Source organism: Arachis ipaensis, chromosome B1 (assembly GCF_059453495.1).
Source record: "Arachis ipaensis isolate K30076 ecotype BB chromosome B1, ASM5945349v1, whole genome shotgun sequence".
Lineage (NCBI taxonomy): Eukaryota > Viridiplantae > Streptophyta > Magnoliopsida > Fabales > Fabaceae > Arachis > Arachis ipaensis.
Genome location: NC_142436.1, coordinates 142,198,100 through 142,220,717, shown reverse-complemented (window position 1 = coordinate 142,220,717; position 22,618 = coordinate 142,198,100). Strand labels below are relative to the sequence as shown.

Sequence of the window (22,618 nt, the reverse complement as noted above, 5' to 3'; positions counted from 1 at the left end):
ATTTTTATATTTTGGTAAAGCACTCTTATTCTTTTCCACTGTTTTGGCCTTTTGGGAGTAAAAATATGTTGAAGTTAGAGTCAGTGGATGGGGGTAGCTCAATGAGGGAATCATTTATTGCACGGTCTGAAACCGTGTAGACATTGGCTGACAGTCGTGATGAGGCATTGCTAGATTGGTCAGACCATAATCTAATGCTATTTATTGCTGTAATTCACCATGGGAAGTTGGACTTAGTAACATTTTTAAATGAGTAGCCAGTGAGGAGTGAGTGCTATCCCTGATTTCAAATACTAGGGTCTCACTTTTGTCAGTCGTTAGTTGCCATAAATTATAAATTTCTTTATCAAAAATACTATTTATACATTAAAATTAGCTACTAAAATTAGCCAATAATATATTTATAAATAAATACATGTGTAATTTAATTTATTTTTAATATATATTTATATTTTAACATATATTTTATACTGATGACTGATTTTGATAAATAATTTTAGTATACACGTAATAACTTTTTTTTTTATATATATTATTATAAATTTAAATATTAAACATATATAACAAGAAAACAAATAACGATACTTCATAAAAATAAATAGAGCAAAATGCAAAATGTGAACTTGTTATATGGTTGACTTAGCTTAACAAATATATTTATGAGTCCAGTTAACCCACTTAGGCTTCAGAGTTCTGATCATAAAAAATGGAACTACTTAGCATTTTTCTTAATTAAATGATACAACCTACTTCTTTCTAGAACATCATAAATTCATAACAAATAAACCTATTTTTGTATTTCCACTATTTTTGTTATATTATTATTATTATTATATATATGCAGTAAAAGAAAAACAAACACAGCTGCCAATAAGATAGTACTCTCTATTTTGTATAAGATATACGACCCTGCCATACAACCATCCAACACAATAATACTGGTTAGTTTTATCGCACGCCAATGAATGATATCGACATGTCATGATTCAATGTTTTATTTATTGTACACATCTACTCTTAATGCTTCCCTTTTTTTTTTTTCAGTGTAATCTACTCTTTTTAAGATCCTCTTCAACTATAGTGGATCCTCTATCTATTCATACTCTCATAGTCATAGGTCTCAGAAGGTCTTGATTTGTTAGTACTGAGTAAAGCCTAATTTAATTCATTAGATTTTTTCTTTTTTTTTTATAAGTTTTTATCTTCCAAAAATCAGTACCAAATTTATATATAATAAAAAATTTAAAATTGCATGACATTATTATTAAAATTTAAATATTTTTATTCAATTTAAATTTATTTAAATACATATTTTAAAAAATATCTTTATTAAAAAAAGAGTTATTTGTTTCTTTTAAAACTAATAATATTTTATTTTTAAAAAATAAAAATAAAAAACGTTTTTAATATTTGAATTTTTTTTAAAAAATTATTTTAATTTGAAAATTGAAATAGCTTTTGTCTATTAAAAAAAGAAGAATATTAGAAGATCATCAACATTTATTATTTTTTGTCATCAGTTAACCATCAATATTTAAAAGTATGAGATAAAGTAAGTTATTGGATTATATACTAAATCAAAGAAACTAAACTAAAGAAATTGAGTTGATGGTTAAGTGATGGTCAAAAATAATAAATTCTAATAATCTCATAATATTTTTTTTAAATTATAACTAAAAAATAAATAATTTTTTTTTAAAAGTCAATGTAAATTGACTCTTAGTCCTTCGTGCTCTTGATGTAATAGCCGTGCACAACTGTATTAAATTTTTGGTTTAATTATTTGTTAGTTTCTGGAATTTCATCAAATTTATAATTAGAGTTCTATACTTTTATTTTGTTGAGTTTTTACATTATTTTTTATTTTGTAATTTAGTTCTTGTTAATGTAAAAAATATTAGAATTAACAGGATATTTTTTTACAAATTAAAAATATCCATAATTAAAACCCTTCTGAGAATATAGGTTTTGAGGTGGCATCAGTGAGTGAGTGATTCCAGATAGATTGAAGACGATTTGATAGCTCACAATCTCTGAATTCGCATCGCCAGAGTTAGCTAGGTCGTGGCCGGCTGTGAGGCTTTCATTTCCTCCGCCTCCTTCAGAGGTCCTTTTTCTGATGATATCGTCTTTGTTTATGTGATATTGCTTCGAAGTGATAATTAGAAGACAGACAATTTCTATGTTCACATGCGCTTTCCGTCTTCATTGAGATTGGGTTGGTGTTCAGTGTACTAAGGTACAAGATTTTAATTAAATCTTTGATTATATATTTTTTAAAAAAAAATTTTTATTAATTTTAATATTTTTTATGAAAAAAGACCTAGTATAGAGATTTAATATATATATATATATTGTAAATTTGATAAAATTATAGAGAGTAGCAGAATAATTAAACCTAAATCTTGTTCGCATGCATATAGATGGTAAAAAAAACTTAGAAAAAACTTTAAACTTGATTAAACACCAACTGAGCTAATTGATAAATCTCTCTGTTTATTAGTAACGTACTAATTAGTAAGGGAGCTACTTAGATAAAGACGCTGAAAACGTCTTTTTATAAAAGATGTTTTTTAATAATCAAAATTTAACATATATAATCGATTAAATCGTGTTATTTTTGTCAAAATTAGGCTAGACAAATTGATCTGACAAAAAAATGGTGAATCAAATTTTGAACTGGTCTAAATTAATATTATTTTTATAAAAAATGACTATAATACCCTATTATAGAAAATGACTAAAATACTTCTATTATATATATTAATTTTGAGAATCCTAAATTTTAGTCCTTTATTTTTCTATCGTAGGGTTAGGATTTAGAATTTTTAAAATTAATATATATATATATATATATATATATATATATATATATATATATATATAAAATAAGAGTATTTTAATCATTTTCTATAATAAGGGTATTGTAGTCATTTTTTATAAAAAAATAATATTAATTTAGACCAATTCAAAATTTGATTAACCTTTTTTTTGGTTAAATCAATTTGTTTAGCCTAATTTTGCAAAAATAACATGATTCAATTGATTATATATGTTAAATTTTAATTATTAAAAACATCTTTAAAAAAAGATGTTTTAAGCATCTTTATCTAAATGGTTTCTAACTAGTAATAGCATGTTCAGAAACATATATTATGTATATAGGATTATCCAAAACTCGTTATTATCGTTCTCTCTTATATACTATTTTTTAGAGACAAGTGTTTAAACTCAATATAAGAATCAATTAACGATAAAAAATAATAACGTTTAGGAAATAATAATTTAAAATTATTTTATTTAATTTAATATTTATAATTTTATATATGTAATATCCTTTTTGGTGACTTTATATATGTAATATCTATAATTATATATTTATTATGTTTAATATATATTTATTCTAGTAATAACTAATGAATAAACAAAAACGAAAAGAAACAAATTATGACTACTTATGATTTCTAAATTAAACTTTCAAACATTTTTGATAAAAGAAAATCGATCAAAATCAAATATTAAAGAATAAAAAACTAAAGTGTTATATTTTTTTAGAGAAAATCTCTATATACAAGTGTTTTACGTTTACAAGTTTTACAAGTTTGAAGAGAACGAAACCTCATTAACAGACTTTTAAATCAATTAAATCAATTAATGCGCAAATATATAACTTCTATTTTTTAAAAGATTTCGTTTCTTTTTTCGAGTTTCTTGCCAAATTTGTTGGATATCCTTCGTGCGTTCTCTCTTTGCTTTATTTTTTTTTCGATTTTCATGATTTCTGAAATCAAGCTTTGAAATCGTTTTGAAGATAATGGAACTTCAGAAATACACCCAAACAATTACATAAATACACCCAAACGATTACAGAAATACACCCAAAAGATTACAAAAATATACCCGGTTACAGAAAGAATTACAGAAATATACCCAAACGGCTACAGAAATACACCCAAAAGATTTAAGAAATACACCCAAATATTTCTTCTTGAAATCTTTTAATGTTTTGCTGGTTATAGATGAGGCACATAGCAGAGACAATCTAAAAGAAAAACTTAGAAGAACAGTAAAACAGTACCTTGAATAATGTTTTTTCATTTTTTCTGGTGATTTTTTATGGAAATTTGTATCTTTTCTTCTTGATTTCTTCTACTCTTCGCGAGAAGTTGAAACGTTTCTGCAGAATCGTAGTTTGTTTCGAATGTCCCTTGAATCTTGACGGTTTGCATTTTGATTGAGAAAGAAGGGAAAGAGTGAACGTGTCGTAGAAGGGTGATTAAGGCGCGTGCGTTAGACGCTTGATTTTAAAAGAGTAGTGTGCATGTTTTTTTCTTGGACTTGAAGCAACTTCTATAATTTGTAAGCCAAAAAAACTTGTATGTATAGCAGTCCTGATTTTTTTAATGATATCTCTAATTTAGTAAGTCAAAGACTAATGAACTACTAGATAGTAGATACATAAGTCCAAACTCAATATCTAAAATTTAGATAAGCGGACGAATGAGTTATTTCCTTTGACAAATTCAAATTGATTTACATTTTAATATTTAAAAGTACCAGTAAGTAGCGTAACTTCAGTTTCGTGCTCATTTATTGAAGAACTTTTTATCTAATCTGTGCTTTGATGGAAATATAGTGTGAGCAATATCAATCCATTGATCAAACAGAAAAGAAATCATAAATAAAATGGAAATATTGAAAACCATTAATCCAACCACAAATCAATGTAGATTTCGTTAAGGACGCACTCTCCCAGTGACTCCTTTTCACATAAAAAAAGTTCAATTAACTTCCATCAACTAATCTGTTCTATTGATAATTGCTGCTTAGCTATTATCATTTCTTTCGTGTTTCCAGGGTTCAATTCTTATCAAAATTTTGTTAAGCGAGATATTATTATGACTAAGAAAAATAATGATTATTAAAAACTGCAAAAGAATCAAGAGCAACAGCTAGAGAAATGTGGTGCTGCAGTAACATCATTGTTCGTAAGTGTGACTACCACTAATCCAACGACAAATCATCGAATTTAATTTGTTAATGATTGTTGCTACTATAAATTTACTTGGACACCCGTTGGTTCAAGGAAATGCAGGGACAGACATATCAGTGTTATGGAACAGAGTTTTTTATTTATTGCTATTAGCTAGGATAAACCATGCAATATAAATTATGTAATTCGATGAAATTCTAATATCACTAGAAATTAAGATAAATTAACTGAATTGACTGACAAGTGGACTTGGATACGATAAAGAAAAGGAGGGCGATGATCTCCCAAAAAAATGCACTTTTCACCATAAGTTCATAGTATTTTTAACTGAGGAGTGCTAGCGGACAACAATTTTTGTGATTTATAATCATTAAATAGCTATTAATGATGATTTTAATAGTGTTAGATTAGTGTGAGATTTCATTCAATAGCTCATTTTTCTTTGGTGGTTATATGCTGGCTAAAATTTAATAAAATTTCTGGTCCCTAAACTTTTTCTTTTTAATTTTCTATGTTGCCCCCTTTATTTTTTTAACTTTGGCCCTTCCTCAAAGAAAAAAAATTACTTACAATAAGTTTAGTAAATTAAAATAGGGTAAAAATATTTATTGATGAATTTTATGTATATTTTTATACATGAAATTTATTTATAAATTGAAGAGTAAAGTATAGTTGTTGTCATCAACGTTTGGATAAGTTATATTTGTGTCTCTAACATTTAAATCGTTTTATTTGTATCCTAACGTTTGTAAAAGTGATTCAATGTTATCCTTCCGTCAATTACATATTATGAGCTTTAATTGGAATTCTGAAAATCTCTTTCCTGCAACATTTACATAATTCACTTTTTTGTAGGGATATAATTGAACCTGAATACAAATAGTGGGTACAATATTGAAATGGAACACATCCAAATGAGACTTAATAATACATTCAAGTGAGAATAATTAAAAAATACAATCTAATCCGTTAGTATAATTGAGACAAAATGACATTGAATCATTTTTATAAACATTAGAATATAAATAAGACAATTTAAACAGTAAAGACACAAATAGCATTTCCAAACGTTGAGACAAAAACTATACTTTACTCTAAATTGAATATACACTTAAGATTTGTTTTTTGTTTTAAAAAAAATAGTTCTCAGCCTAAATTGGGAGGTTCTCTTTCTGTAAAAGCATGAATAAATAATTGAAGTTGAATTCTTCGTAATTCATATCAATATACTTTATATTTCTCTTTATAGAGTGAAAATATTCAAAATATTATTTGTTGTATTTTGTCGATATCTTATTTTCAATAATTATTTGTGTTGATGTTAGATTGAATTTGATATATATGATTTTTACTTTCTTTCCAAGTATATATGTATGTTTATGTTTATATTTATAATACTAATACTAAAAGGTACTCATCTAATTTTACTAACGTATAACATTATACATAGATAGGTGTGACTATGATAAGCTTTATTTTATTTAAATAAAAAAGTATTATTTATAGATTTAAATTAGGATTAAAAAATTTAATAGCATGTACATTTAGGTGTATATATTTTCACCATCATAATTATTGACAATAGTTTATTATATTTCTGGATAAAATAAAAGAAATTATATAATTTTTAGATGTTTGAGATTATAAAAGATAAGACACAAACAATTATTCATTCTATAAATCTTGTTTTTCCAAGTGCCAAAAATGAGACTATTAAAAGCACAAATTAATATTTTTTTTGTCCTTGTTTAAATGTGTAATAAATATTTTATTTAAATAAAAATTTGACTGTAATATATATATAGATATTATTAGTTTTGAATAGCTGTATTTATTTTATATTATTTTTTTTATAGAAATTTGTGTCTTGTGTCTTGATGTACACTTAAAAAAATTCTCCACTTGTAAAAATTAAAATATTATAGATGAGATATGCTGTTATTTGCTATTTTACAAAGAAAAAATAGACAACTGGAAAATAAAAATTCACCTCTATATCTAATTAGTTACATATATGTCATTTTCTTTAATTCAAACATACTCTTATTTATACAATGCACAAAATAATAATAACAATGCAACCTAAAATGATAGAAAATAAGTTGCTTTAACTTGTTTATTTTTTTGTCATATATATATAAAATATAAAATTATATTAAATTTTTTTATACTATAAAACATAATTTATAATTTTAATTAAAAATAAATATATTTTTTAAATTAAAATACATAATATTATATTCTAATAATAAATATATAAAAAGTACTCGAAAAGTACTGTATCTATAATTAAGTATAGAAATATAAAAATATGATTGATATAATATTTTTATATTTATCTGAACTATAGTTAAAAATTCATGTGGAATATTATATCAATTGTGATTTGATAGTATTAATTAATAAGATTCATTGAAATATGATCAGTAAATAATTTTGCACGGTAAAAAATCAGTAATGGTCAAGGATGACTATGTGACATTTTCCATTACTTTAAATTGTTAGTAGTTGTTTTTTTCTTTTGTTATACTTTATTGTGTTGAGTTTCTTTAACTTAAAAAAAATAATAATAAAAAAAATAACAAATGTAAAAAGAAGGAAGGGAGTTGATTCATTCATGATGGTTTGAATATTTGTAATGGCTCATCTCTGATGAAGTTGCACTCCGTACTTAGTGTAATTAATTGCTAGACCTAACTCATTCACTCTCATCACCAATCTCTCATGTTATATATCCATTCCTTTAATTCTTCATTCTTCACACATACATATGGAGCTCACATTAATAGATGTTATTCTTCTCTTCCTCACATTGTTTTTCCTCCGTTGGTGGTGGTGCTACTGCTCCACCACAGGCGGCGGAGTAAAGAATCTGCCTCCCGGACCACCAGGGTGGCCAATAGTGGGAAACCTCTTTCAAGTGATCCTCCAGCGGCGACACTTTATCTATGTGGTCCGCGATTTACGTGAAAAATATGGTCCAATCTTCACCATGCAGATGGGACAGCGCACCATGATTATTGTCACCAGCTCCGAACTCATCCACGAGGCACTCGTCCAGAGGGGCCCCTTATTCGCCAGCAGGCCGAAGGACTCCCCAATTCGACTCATCTTTAGCATGGGGAAATGCGCCATCAACTCGGCGGAGTACGGTCCTGTGTGGCGTTCTCTCCGGCGCAATTTCGTGACGGAGATGATCACCCCGTTGAGGATAAAGCAGTGCAGCTGGATCCGGAAATGGGCCATGGAGGCCCACATGAGCAGGATCCAACGAGAGGCACGTGAAAAGGGCTTCATTGAAATGATGAGCAACTGCAGGCTCACCATTTGCAGCATCCTCATATGCCTCTGTTTCGGCGCCAAGATCACAGAGGACAGAATCAGAAGCATCGAGAGCATCTTGAAGGACGTTATGCTTATTACCCTTCCCAAGCTTCCAGACTTCTTACCCCTTCTCACTCCCTTGTTCCGCCGTCAAGTGAGAGAGGCGAAAAAGCTTCGGGAGAAGCAGGTGGAGCTGTTGGTTCCGTTGATAAGGAGTAGGAGAAATTACGTGAATAGCGGTGGGAAGGATGGTGGTTCTGAGATGGCGAGTCCTGTTGGTGCTGCCTACGTGGACTCGCTGTTCACTTTGGAGGTTCCAGGACGGGGGAGGCTGGGGGATGAAGAGCTCGTCACGCTAGTCTCGGAGATCATCAGCGCGGGTACAGACACAAGCGCCACGGCTGTGGAATGGGCCATGTTCCACTTGGTGACAGACCAGAGGATTCAGGAGAGGCTGTACGGCGAGATTGTGGACTGCGTGGGAAAAAACGGCATCGTTATGGAGAGCGACGTAGAGAAGATGCCGTACCTCTGCGCATTGGTAAAGGAGACCTTCCGGCGTCACCCTCCAAGCCACTTCGTGTTGTCCCACGCTGCGACGGAGGAGACTAAACTGGGAGGGTACACGGTGCCGAAGGATGCAAGCGTAGAATTTTACACGGCGTGGTTGACGGAGGATCCGAATATGTGGTCGGATCCGGGTGAGTTCCGACCCGAGAGGTTCTTGAGCGGGGATGGGGTTGATGTGGACATAACGGGAACCAAAGGGGTGAAGATGATGCCGTTTGGAGTTGGGAGGAGGATATGCCCCGCTTGGACTCTTGGAGTACTTCACATTTACATGCTGCTTGCTCGAATGGTTCATGCTTTTAAGTGGGTGCCCGCCCCGAATATACCACCCGACCCGACTGAGACCTTTGCTTTTACTATTGTCATGAAAAATCCTCTGAGGCCTATGATTCTCCCTAGAGCTATTTAACTAAATTAAACTTTTAAATAATTTTATTAAGTCATTTATCTATAGAAAAATATTATATTACTATATTATGTTTACCTTTTTTGTATGTTTTTTATATTCGATATTAATAATAATTCATACAAAGTTAAATAAAATAAAAGTTTATTTTTTATATTCACAAAAATATATAAAAATGATAAAAAAATATTATGTTAAAAGTCAATAACCAAATTAACTATTTGCTATATATTTATCTATATTTATATGTATTTATTTATATATTTTTTAAACTAAATATTCAACTATTAAAATAATTAAATTTGTTTATAATAATATGATAAAAAATTTATGAAATATTGTCAAATACATATTTTTGTATGTATTATCTATTATTTTTTGTGTATCTGTATGATTTTGATTGAAATTTTACATGTATAAAATTAGATATGTAGCTAATTAAGAATAAAATTGAGCAAATTAAAAAGAAAGCATCATCTAATAGTATATAGATTCATTTTTTGTGATATTTTAAAAGTTTAAATCAATTCCATTATTCATAGAGATATCTATATTACAATACAATGTAGAATTATTATATATAAATATATATATATAATTCATTCGGTGCTACGTTCATGAAAATATTATAGAGTACATTAAGTTCTTAGTCGTTCAATTCTTGAAAAAAATGAATTCTTGTAAGCAAAAAATGGATTCTTGTAAGCAATGAGTCAATGATGTTTAACCACAAAATTACTCTGTCTTTCTCGGAAGATCAGAGAAAATACTATTTATTTTCTTAAAAAAAAAAGAGTCAAATCCATACACGTTTTTAACTCTTGTGACATTTTATATATATATATATAGCAATATGAACTTTTGTAATGCTAATCAATATGATTTTAAAATGCATTTCATATCTATCTTTACATACAGATTAATTTGGGACAAGATAAAGGTGAGAATGACATTTAACTCACAGTAGCCATGCTAGATGCGACTCATTTTACCCTTTACAAGTGTGTTTCTTTTATGGAGAAATATTAGAAAATTATTAAAATTTATTTTTTATTATTAATTAATTATTAATGTTTAATGTGTAAATACAAATAAAAAAAGTACGAGGAGCCAATGGAATACTTGTACAATGTGTACAATGGAGGTTTATGGAGTATTAGAGATATAGCCATTAATGTTACTTTTTCCCATCAGCTGAAGTTTTTGGGATGAGTGGTATCATGATATGGTGTTAGAATGGTAGATTCGAAAGGTCAAGAGTTTGATCCTTGGTGAACCCAAAATTAGTTTAATCTTTTGGAAAGATGTTTATTATCCCTAGTACTCGGATGGTTATTCTAGATAATATGGGGATGTTTATTTTGCAACTCAATAAGCCATTGTACACATTGTACAAATAGTTCATTGTTTCCCTAGCGGGATCCATAAAAATATATTATTAAATTAATAAATAAACTTAATGACTCTTTAATATATATATTTCTATTTGTGCATGGTGCAACCTCCATACTTGAGCATGTCATGCCATTCTATTGTTGTGGGCATTTAATCAAACCATACAAGGACCATAAAATTTCCAAATGCATTTGTGGACCTACTAGATAACACATAATAATATATGATTACTTAATATTGAAATAATGACACATAACCATATATAATGGGTAATCGAATCAATTTTATTGTTGGACAACATTCATTAGAATCTACATGCATATATAGGTTAATTATTTTAAGATCTTGTTACACTTTGTAATAATACTATAAATAAGACATCAAAATACTCATCAAAAACATAAATTTTTTTAAAAATAACATCTTTAATAAATCGAATGCATTAATAATAATAATAATACGTTAAAAATAAAAACCCTTAATTTTAATTCCACCTTATATTATATAGGGGTGGGTCATTCTTTATGAGAGAACTTGTTTGTAGGCAAGTCTTTAGTTTACAAATAATTCGATTTTTAGATGAGCTTGAGCAGAATAACATTGGTCTCTCATGTCTTTTGTTTGAAAATATATTAAGCTCTTGAAACACTATCTTATACTACTAAAAACAACTTATTATCTGCGATTTTTTTGCAAGAATTTGCTATGAATTTTGTTATAATATAACTTTACCATCTATGGAAAGATGCTGAATTTTTACTGAGAATTTCAAAATTAATACTCACAAAAAGTTTTAGAATTAGCATTATTAGACTCTCTTAACTAGACATATAAACCCCAATTTGGTGTTCCCTTCTAGAAAATATTAAATTTGTATAGCATCGTCCTTACGCGGAATTTGGTACACAAGCTAAGGGGCTAGGGCATTTTTTTCAAGTTGTTTAGGGTTTCACATATTTGACATTTTTAGGTGTACATATAAATATATATTTGAATAAAATTGATTGCGAATAAAAACTTGTTCGTATTTGGAATGAAAAATATAACAAGCATTATGATATAATTATTTACAGGCACCTCTTGAAGTGACCCTTCTTCAAGCTGTGTATATGTAACGCATGATGTTTATACATAATGTGCTTTATGGCAAAATTGTATCTAAATAAAAAAGATGTTTTAACATCTCGTCTAAATTAAAATAAGCATACGTAAATAGGTGTTTACAATTAAATTAATTAAATGCATAACCAATATTATATTTGGCCAATATAATTATAAATAGTTTGAAACCATTTACTTTTAAAGTGACGAGTATACATATTACAAAATATTAGTACACATGTACGTTAGAGTACTCGAACAAATCCAGTGTATGTAGGTAAGGAAATTAAAGATGAGAAAAAATACTAAGAACTTGCAAAATATAATGAGTTTTAGATAGCAGACAGTACATTATCAAAATACGTATTAGTTATTTAAAATAGTCAGAAAGGTAGTTGGATAGTTGCATGTGAGAAATTATGAAGACTTGCCTGCTGCTAGCTAGCTTTAACGACTACTGCTAGCTAGCTTTAAAATTATCAATCAATATCTAGGGGATGTGTTCAATTTCCTTAGAAAACAATGTTTAAAAATATTATACTTTAATAGCTAGCATATATCTGTCACACAAAAATCTGTATATATAGTATATAGATAAACAATAATTTTGGCCATTTTTTTTTATATTATCACATTCACCTCATGAACTGCAACTTGATCTCGTTCATGTACACTGCACTTATGTGCAAAGATATGGATATCTTTCTGAGCTATATGTTATACATTTTCCCATCAATCGATGCCTCTAGTAATAATTATCTAGGTACATCATAAATGAACGGCGTTATAGTTATATACTTATTTTTACACAAAATACCATTATATGAAAAAACTCACAAAATAAGTCTAAACTCTAAACAAAGAATTTAGACTTACTTGTACCTAATTAATTAACACTAACTAACCGAGTGATTATCCTCTCATGTATATTATCCCCCTAGCTAGTAAAAATTAAATAATAAAGAAAGCGACCATAGATCCAATAATGGTATACGTATACATATAATCACATATAGATACCCTGCTGTGGGGTTAAAGATGATAAAGCAAGTGACAGGAAGTAGTTGTGTGAATTAAGTTGTGAATTTATTGTTACTACGCCCTTAGTGTTTAGTCCTTACCAGTTTTCACTATTAAATATATAAAAAAGAAGAGATAAAACAAAAGAAGAAAACAAGACTATTCAACGTGCTGTATGCCTCACTGGCCACTGCCCTAGCTATCCCGTGTACGGTGGTGGTGTAAAGTCCACAAACTTTTAAGTATAGAACATATAAAAGGGACAATGCCACAACCAATATATATATATATATATATATATGGTGAAGTCTCTGGTGGCCTAACAATAGGTGGCTAAGCATGGTCAAAAGGTTGACTAGCCTTTCAATAAATGACATATAGCAAAGAGTTTACTCATCATACATTTAAAGGGAATGTTGAATGTAATAAATGCCATAAATTATTGATGGTAAAAAAGGAAATACAATACAAAAAACTGTTTTTGTCTTTTGGGCCTTATAATAATTAAACCAAAAAAAAAAAAACTCTTGCTACTTTTAATTTAAAAAAGAAATGATGATAATAAAAGAGAGAGATAGTTCACAAAAAAAAAAAAACATATAAGATGATGAATTACTTTTTTTTAAATATATTATATTTGTAAAATATACTAATTTAATTACACATTTTCATTCATTTAAAAATAGTTTTATCTATCCATAATAAATTTAAATGTCACTAAGATTTTTTTATATTATTATATTATAATTATTTGAAAATAAAAAGATTAGAATATATTAAAAAATTATACCTTCGTAGCTTTTTGTTATCAATTATTTTAATTTTTTTCTTTTTGTTTTGTTTTATAATTTCGTCCATTTTCAATTTTTTTTCCAATGTAGTTATTGCTCTTGAAAAATTATTTTAAAAACAAAAACATTAATATCTTAAATATGTAATATATATTCGATTTGTTTCTTTTATCTAATCAGTTTAATTTTTTTTTAAAGTATTACCTAAAACTAAAAAAATAAATACTTACATGTAGTTATTTTCCTATAAAATTAATAGTTGAAAGTCATTACATAATAATTTATTCAAAATTTTAAATATATCAAATCATCTAAAATAACTATTAATTACATGTAAGTATTAATTTTTCCAAATTTGATATATTTAAAATTTTGAATAAATTATTATGTAATGGCTTTCAACTATTAATTTTATAAGAAAATAACTACATGTAAGTATTTACTTTTTTAGTTTTAGGTAATACTTTAAAAAAAATATTAAACTGACTAGATAAAGTAACAAATCGAATATATATTATACATTTAAGATATTAATGTTTTTGTTTTTAAAATAATTTTTCAAGAGCAATGGAAAAAAAAATTGAAAGTGGACGAAATTATAAAACAAAACAAAAAGAAAAAAATTAAAATAATTGATAACAAAAAGCTACGAAGGTATAATTTTTTAATATATTCTAATTTTTTATTTTCAAATAATTATAATATAATAATATAAAAAATAAATCTTAGTAACATTTAAATTTATTATGGATAGATAAAACTATTTTCAAATGAATGAAAATGTGTAATTAAATTAGTATATTTCACAAATATAATATATTTTAAAAAAAGTAATTCATCATCTTATATGTTTTTTTTTTTTAACTATCTCTCTCTTTTATTATCATTATTTCTTTTTTAAATTAAAAGTAGCAAGAGTTTTTTTGGTTTAATTATTATAAGGCTCAAGAGACAAAAATAATTTTTCGCATTGCATTTTTCTTTTTGCCATCAGTAATTTATGGCACTTACTACACTCAACATTTTCTTTAAATGTATGGTGAGTAAATTCTTTGTCATGTGTCATCTATTGAAAGGTTAATCAATCTTTTGGCCATACTTAGCCACCTATATATATATATAGAAAAACAAAAAAATAAAACAGAAAAAATTTATTTTATTTAATATTTATTAATTATTATAATAATTAATAAATATTAAATAAGATAAATTTTAACTATTTTTAAATATATATATATAATGAATTTTACTAAAATTTTCTCTAAAATAATATGTGATTTATTTTTTATGATTTATTAATTTTTTATTAATATTTAACAAACGATCTTTTTCTCCAATTTTTTTTTAGTTCAACCAAAAAAAAAAAGAAGAAAATTCATAGTGTTTTTTTCTCTCTTTTAATATAATCACAAGAAGATTGTTTTAGAGTAGCGACCAATTTTAGTGACCGAAAAATTGGTTGTTAATAGCGATTGATATAGAATTTGAAGAACCAGAAAAATGTTAGTCACCAAATTAGTCGCTAAATTACAATCAATAACCAATTTTAGTGACCAAAGAAATTGGTCACTAATAGTGACCAATTTAATGACCGATAAGATTTTTATAGAAGTAACATAAAGTTAGTCGCTAAAAGCGGTCGCTATTTTTTAACTTAGCGACCGAATTAGCAACTGAAAGTTTGAAATGAGGAAGTAACGATTAGGATTGTTGGTCACAAAATCGGTCGCTATTTTTTAATTTAGCAACCGATTTTGCAACTAATAAAAAATAAGCTGAAAAAGATTAGTCGCTAACTCGGTCGCTAAGTTGGTGATCGCTAAATTGGTTGCTAATAATTAAGATAGTGACCGATTTAGTGACCGCGGTATAATAACGTTATAACTAATCAGTTGCTAAATCGGTCGCTAATTTAAAATATTTACTGAATTACTCTACCCTCACTAACCCTATCTCACCCTCACAATCACCATTATCACCTTCTCAAACAGTTACTGAGCTACACTTCTCCCCCTCAAACAGTCGTCGTCTTTTCCAATCTCGATGCCGTCGCCATTGTCTTGTAGACTCGCAGCCGTCATCGTCGTCTTCTTCAGCTTCAGCGCCGTCGTCGTTGTCTTCTGGACTCAACATCTCACGGTGCTTTCTCTCGCTTCTACAGCGACAAAGATAGGGTTCTCAGCGAAGAGGATCAGGCCAAAGAGAACGTCTATGTCAAGGTATCTATCCCCTTCCCTTTCATTTTCTCCTTCTCCTTCTTCGAAGTCCGATTCCAATGATTTTTTGTGTGTGCAGAAACGAGAGAGAGAGGTCGGAGAAACAGAAGTAGCAAGCTGAGAAGGAAAAGGCAAAGATGGACAAAAAGTGCTTCTAACAAGGTATTTGATTTTTATTCTTGTCATCAGTGTTTTGGGGTTTCAATTTCGCTACTCTAATGTCTAAACATCAACCCTATGTTTTTACGATTGGATAAATTTTTTCTCACTGAATTCGTAATTTAGGGTTTAAATCTATTATTTAAGACATTGGGCTCTGAAAAACGTTTTAGATCTTAGAATTAAATCAAGCATTGTATGGTTTGCATTCCAATTCGTGAATCTTCGGTCGAAAAGTTCAATGACCGTTAGTATATCAGATTCAACACTCCAATCTCTTTATTCTTTTCAAATGTTTTCCTAATTTTCCTCGTTCTTCTTCAGTTTGAAGACTTTGCAAATCATAATGCATTCGATCTGCTTGCAAAATACAGTTTATCTCGTCTTGTTTTCAATGATGATATTCAAGTAGTAAATGTTAATGCAATTGCTTATTCTAAGTTGAGGTTACTAATGACTAATCTTCTTTGATTTATTTTCAGGGTACAGCATTTGTAGTATTAGCAAGATTGCTTGCTTCCTCAAAATTAGTTAAGGGAACCTTAGCTGACCATACCTTCTTACTTTTGGGTGCTGGAGAGGTTAGTGTCTTGGAAAAATTTGTTTCATTATTTCTATCTTTCACAAAGTCATGTTACTATTTCAAAAGGAAAAAAAAAAGATTTAGTATGTATTATTAACAGTGACAAAATCTTTTATACCTTCCCTTGAGGCTCTATTCATTTTACCTTAGAAATATATAATTTTATGAGAATGCATGAATATACAATGTCTATGAAATAAAATGAAATTATATCAATGATCATTTCTTACTTTAATCTTTTTGTTGATGAAGGCTGGAACTGTTATTTAAACATATGGATATATTTCTGAACACTATCTTATTGGATAGACAAAAGCTTCAATGGAAGAAACCTGCAAGAAGATTTGGCTTGTCGACTCTATTCCCTAATCGAAATTCTGATCCATTCTATTAGGGCTTTTTCACCATATCTATTTTAAAATCTTCTCCAACCACAGAAATCTGCTAATTAGATTTTCTCACTAGAAGAACACACGAGCCTGCAAAAATGGCTTACGATAGTTTTTCTAGTTCTTTTTTCTTCTGCAAAACCGAGTTATTATGAAGCTTACATTTGTAATATATCTCTTTGTTAGTTAGCTCTATATTTATCTAGAAGTTAGTTTAGTTAGTGGCAAGAATAGAAGATTGAGATCTCTCTGCACATAGCAGAATCTTAAAGGTTTTTCTCTGTTTTCTATTCTCTCCTCACACATCAGCTCTGTTTTAATTTAGTAATTTATGTATTTGGTATTTAGTGATTTTGTGTCTTGCATCCCATTTTTTAATAACAGAGATTGCTACCTGTAATAGATGAGTTGAAGCATTGTGACTTGAATTTAAACTCCTTGGGAACAAATTGAACAATTAGAGATAAATCCTAGTTGTAATAGTTGTAATATTATTCTACTCTCTTGCTCCTTGGGCCTGTTGCTTCTTTGCTCTGCTCTCTCTTGTTTGTGGTTTTGCTAGGAGAAACCTTGAAGGCATGCTTATAATTTTATGGTTCTAGTGCAACTTTTTATCAGAACTCTTCTGATTTTTAATTCTGTCCTTTTGGAAAGCTTTAATTTCAGAATCTTAGATGTTTCTTTGCTTCGTCAGGGGTCTAGTGCCCTTCTAGAAGTATCAACTATGGTATAATTTTGGTTCCTCTCTATTTTGTTTAGCTGCTAATCTCTTATTATTTAAATGTCACCATTTTGATTCCTACAGTTAGTAAAACTATGTCAAATTATTGAGTCACCAATGGTATTTTTCTTGTACATACTACATGGAAGCCACAACATCACTTTCCTTCTTTGACCTCCTCTTCCTTTTTCCCAGATCTCCAACTCTTTCCTCCTCCTTGATCTTAGCTATACTCTTCAACCAACTTTTTCATTCTACTATTGCCGCCTTCTTTCCTCAGTTGAATCACAAGGTAAGCCTAATGGCACTGCATTCACATTATGGATCAGCAGCAATGTGGGTTAATAAAGGTCGATCCTCCATGCTGCATAATGCCTGCTGAATGTTGGACCATCTTTACTGGTTATCACAACTATTATGAATTCTTCCCTCATCCTATATGACTTGGCATGACTTGTCTATTTTAGGGATCCATTAGCATACGAATTAGTTTTCATTAGTAAGTGTTACTCATTACTTGATTAGTATAAATAGATAAGATAGGGTAGAGGGAAGAGTATCTAGTCATTTGAGTAATTGGGAATGTTGGGAGAGTTGAGAAGTCTCTTGAATATCCTTACTATAATTCTAACTAATCAATAAAACAATGCATTTTGATTCCAGTAATAACAGTCAATCTGTGATATGTTACATTCTTTGTCATAACATATTTCTCATAATGGTTTTACAGGTTCCTATTGTTGTAATACTGAGCATCATCTTGGTTGGAGCTACTTTAGGTGATAGAATTGTTAGAAAATTTTATTTTTCCGAAACAAGATGGTACTAAGCATGCTCGGGTCGCTAAGTTTGTAATATTGAAATGGGGAATGCGCATCATAGGATCCGCCTTCATTTTTCAGGTTTGCATTTATGTAATTATAGTTAGAGAACATGAACTACGCTATGGTCGTTATCCAAAACTCACCCTGTCGTATATGACAAATTTTTCTATGTCAATATATCACCTTGTGTAATTTCTTGTTGATGCATGACAAGATGAACAAATTTTCTCCACAGAAAGTATGTAACATGCTAATGTTTGTTAGTCATTTCACTGGAATTAATAGCCTAATTTTTTTTGTCTAGCATCTCTATGAAACTTAGTCACTTAAAAATATTACCAAGCTGTACCACTTTTTGGGAAAATTTTTTAACCTTTTATTATCTATTTATTGGTTAAACCATTGGCTGTCTATTGACTTTCAATTTATTTTTATATTGTTTTCAAATATTTAATATACTTTTCATTATTTTAATAATATTTTAGAATATTAGTTTTACTATTATGTTAATATATATTGTTATATTGTTTAACCTAATAGGTAAATGTTCATCAAGAGAGTGGCTTGCACTTAATTTTATTTTCTCCTTTTGTCTTTTATTATTTTACCTATTTTTTATTGGAGCAGTTCCTAGTGAAATGGGCTTCACCCAGGCTTCAGCCCAATTGAGGTGCAGCATTGGCAACCTCATAGGCCACTTATGTATTGTATGAAATTAAAAAAGAAAAATTAAGGTCAAAGGTAAATATAATTGAATACATTTAGTCATAGGATTAGTGTTTCTTAGCACACTTTTGATTTAAGTCCAATCACTATATATTAGTATGGAAAGTATGAATTCACTAAATTGTAAAACTCTCGCATTCAATATGCTTATCAATATTATAAAAAACAAGAGAGAATTAACATCAACCACCAATGGAAGCAAACAAGAAGCATGAATGAAATATGAAAAGCCACAAATATATTATTTTAAAAAATAAAGTAGTCTTGGCAAAGTGTCCTGTTAAGAAAAATCAAATAAAAAAGAAGAGCAGCAGAAAAAGAAAAACCTATTAACTCTGAGGCAAGCTATGACACCAGAATTCTCAATCTAGAATATTTTTTTGTCAAGTGAAGATGCTGAAACTGAAAGATGAACCGAGACTGAGGTGCTCTGCATAAAACTCTACCACATACAGAAGATACATGACATAAAGAAGAAGATAAAGAGTGCAATAATTGGCAAAGTATTGCAGTGGCCATGGTAAGATAAAAGATTTGCAAGAAAATTATCTAAGAAGGGTCACATTATAACTTGGACTCAAGAGGTAAAATCTTATTTTCCCTATTGCATTTTTTTTCTTATTGTTTATTAATAATAGTTCTTTGTATACTTATGAATCCATTTGCATTTGAATATTGTCTTATGCTTGGTTAAGTGAGTTTTAGAAAGATGATATAGAAAGATGATATACAGAGAGCGTAGATTGGTATCCATAGAACTGAAAAGTATTTATTCTTCTTCTCCTGGGTTTAACTAGTGAATTTATAAAAGGGGTAGAAGAAATTATTTCCTTTGCTGAGAGATTTTCATGCTAGCTAAAATTTTTCATGTGTGCTGAATTTGTTGTTAATTTACAGCCGAACTATATCAACTTTATTCTGAATATTTCATTCATTCTTGCAGCTGTTGATTCATTAGACAGAATGAGGGAGGAAAGTAAAAAAATATACCAATTTTTGTCGTGGTGCTCTTGAAAGAGGCTCGAGTTAGTTATACCAGAGTGTACAAGTTGAGATAGAGACAATTGCTTGGTCTAAGTAGATATTGAATAGAGCATGATTATGTTGTTCATGAATTATTTTTACCATATTTTAGTCTAGATTGTGGATCATAAATCTGATGTATTTTGAAAAATTTAATATTTTAAATTCTATATTTCTATGTAGACATTGTGAATGCTTTAGTATTTATTTGAAAAATTAATCTATGGTCGATTCTTTTTATATTTTGTGGAAATATAATTGTTTATGAAAATTAAGTTTTAATAGTGGTAAATGTGAAATTAGTAAAAATCTATAATTATAAAATTAGGAACAACGACCGATTTAGTGACTGATTTAGATGTTTAGTTTAGGAATTAGCGACCGATTTTAGATTTTCAAATGAGGCATTGGCGACCGATTTCATGGCGACCGTTTTAGCGACCGAAAAGTTAGTCGCCATTTAGCGACCAACTTACTCAGCGACCGATTTAGCGACAGAAAATTTGGTCACCATTTAGGGACCGATACTCTTTGGTGAAGATTCAAAAATCGGTCGCTAATGGTTAACAACTAAAGTTGGTCGCTATTTTTTAATTAGCGATCAAAGTTTTAGCGATTACCAAAACCAGTCGCTATTCCAATAATTTTTTGTAGTGAATGATTATCATTTTGCTTAGATTGAATTTTTCATTTTTATTATTGTTATGGACTATTATTGCTCACCCTAATATACATCTGACTTTTACACGCTAAACCTTCTAATGTTTCTATATGTTCGATACTTTCTTAATATAAAAATTAAAAGGTATTCCATCGTCAGTTTTTTATTTCTTTGCATTTTTTGTTTATTTATTTTCACAGACAATCTATTTCATTCTTAAAAGAGCAAGGTCTACACAAAATATTATAATGTAAGTCATGAAAAAATTAATTATTTTTTATTTCTTTTTTATTACTGAGATTTATGTTTCAACCCTAATTTTGGATTCAATCTTTTTATATTAGCCATTGTAATTAATTGAATATCTATCATCATGGCTACTCTTTTTCATGTGTTCAATGAAAAAAAGATTTAGAAGAGAGAGATTTGTTTATTAATACTTTTAAAAGTTATATGATCCATTATAATAAGTTAATTACACTAATTCTATTAAAGTTAAAATATTAATTCTAGTTAAATTTAAACAATTTAAGTTATTAATATAATTAATAATTAGATTAAAATATTAACTAATTAATTTTCGTATTAGTTTTTTTATTATTATTTTTTATCCACTTGGTCACGTATAATATTATGAAGCAATAATATATTATATCATATAAGCAAATGTTATTCAAAATGGTCTCAAGCTTATGTCACGAAAAATAAAGGACACGAGCATAGCTAGGAGACAGGAGACTGTTAATCATTCTCCAACTTGTTACCTTGGAGACCAAATAATTGTAAAGACTAGAGTAGTAGTATTTGTATGCTGCAATAACTAATAAAGGAAAAAAGAAATTAAATCAAACTTGGAAAGGAGTTGCAAAGGCATGATTGCATGTGATTTTTCATAAAACGTCACAAGATAAAACATAAAAAACAATTTGTCTGAAATACAATACAAAATAATTTTAAAGTTATTTTATTTGATATTTTTTAATGGTTTAATTATTCTGTTAATTCTTATAATTTTATTAAATTTGTAATTAGGTTTTTATTTTTTTTATTAACTAAGTCCTTAAACTGCTTTTAGTTTTGTAATTAGGTTATTGTCAATGTAAAAAATATTAGAGTTAACAGAATATTTTTCTATAAATTAAAAGTACCCACAATTAAAAATCTAATTAGATATTTGATCATATATTTTTTAGAAGTAATATTCCGTTAATTTTAATGTTTTTAAGATGAAAGAACCTAATTACAAAATTAAAAACAATATAGAAATCCAATTGAAAAGAAAAAAAATAAAAACCTAATTGTAAATTTAATAAAATTATAAAAAACAGAATAATTAAACTTTTTAATTATTATTATAATAATCAAATAATATTAAATATAATAAATATATAATTATAAATATTACATGTATAAAATTATCCTAGCTAATTAGGGGTGTCCGCGGATCGGATTGGATCGGATATGGCCGGAAATTCGATCCGATCCGCACAATTTTCATCGGATCGGATTGGATATGATATCCGCACTTTTTAGTGCCGGATCCGATCCGATCCGCACATTTGCGGATCGGATCAGATCGGATATCGGATATATCCGCATAATTAAACCTTCTCTTTTTAATCATATTTCTATGTAAAAGGATTCGATAAAAATATTTTTTCATACTTTTAAATTTATTTATTCCTAAAATATTTTTAATCAAACTCTCTCTAAATA

At 28.4% G+C, this 22,618-nt stretch overlaps 1 protein-coding gene and 1 long non-coding RNA gene across 7 annotated transcripts; both read left to right on the top strand.

Annotated features, from left to right (window-relative positions):
* The first annotated feature begins 7,726 nt into the window (after positions 1–7,726).
* CYP77B1 (cytochrome P450, family 77, subfamily B, polypeptide 1) lies at positions 7,727–9,326 on the top strand. Its single transcript, XM_016340761.3, has one exon. It carries the CDS (start codon positions 7,764–7,766, stop codon positions 9,294–9,296), a length of 1,533 nt encoding a protein of 510 aa, XP_016196247.1. The 5' UTR covers positions 7,727–7,763; the 3' UTR covers positions 9,297–9,326.
* A 6,233-nt stretch (positions 9,327–15,559) lies between these two features.
* LOC107637338 (uncharacterized) lies at positions 15,560–20,481 on the top strand. 6 transcript variants are annotated; one of them, XR_015902545.1, is made up of 5 exons: positions 15,560–15,819; positions 15,896–15,978; positions 16,458–16,556; positions 18,399–19,802; positions 20,162–20,481. It is a non-coding gene; the product is annotated as an uncharacterized LOC107637338 (long non-coding RNA). The 6 variants fall into 6 exon arrangements; XR_015902546.1 differs by having other exon boundaries at positions 16,811–19,802; XR_015902547.1 differs by having other exon boundaries at positions 16,458–17,960.
* Positions 20,482–22,618: the final 2,137 nt, after the last annotated feature.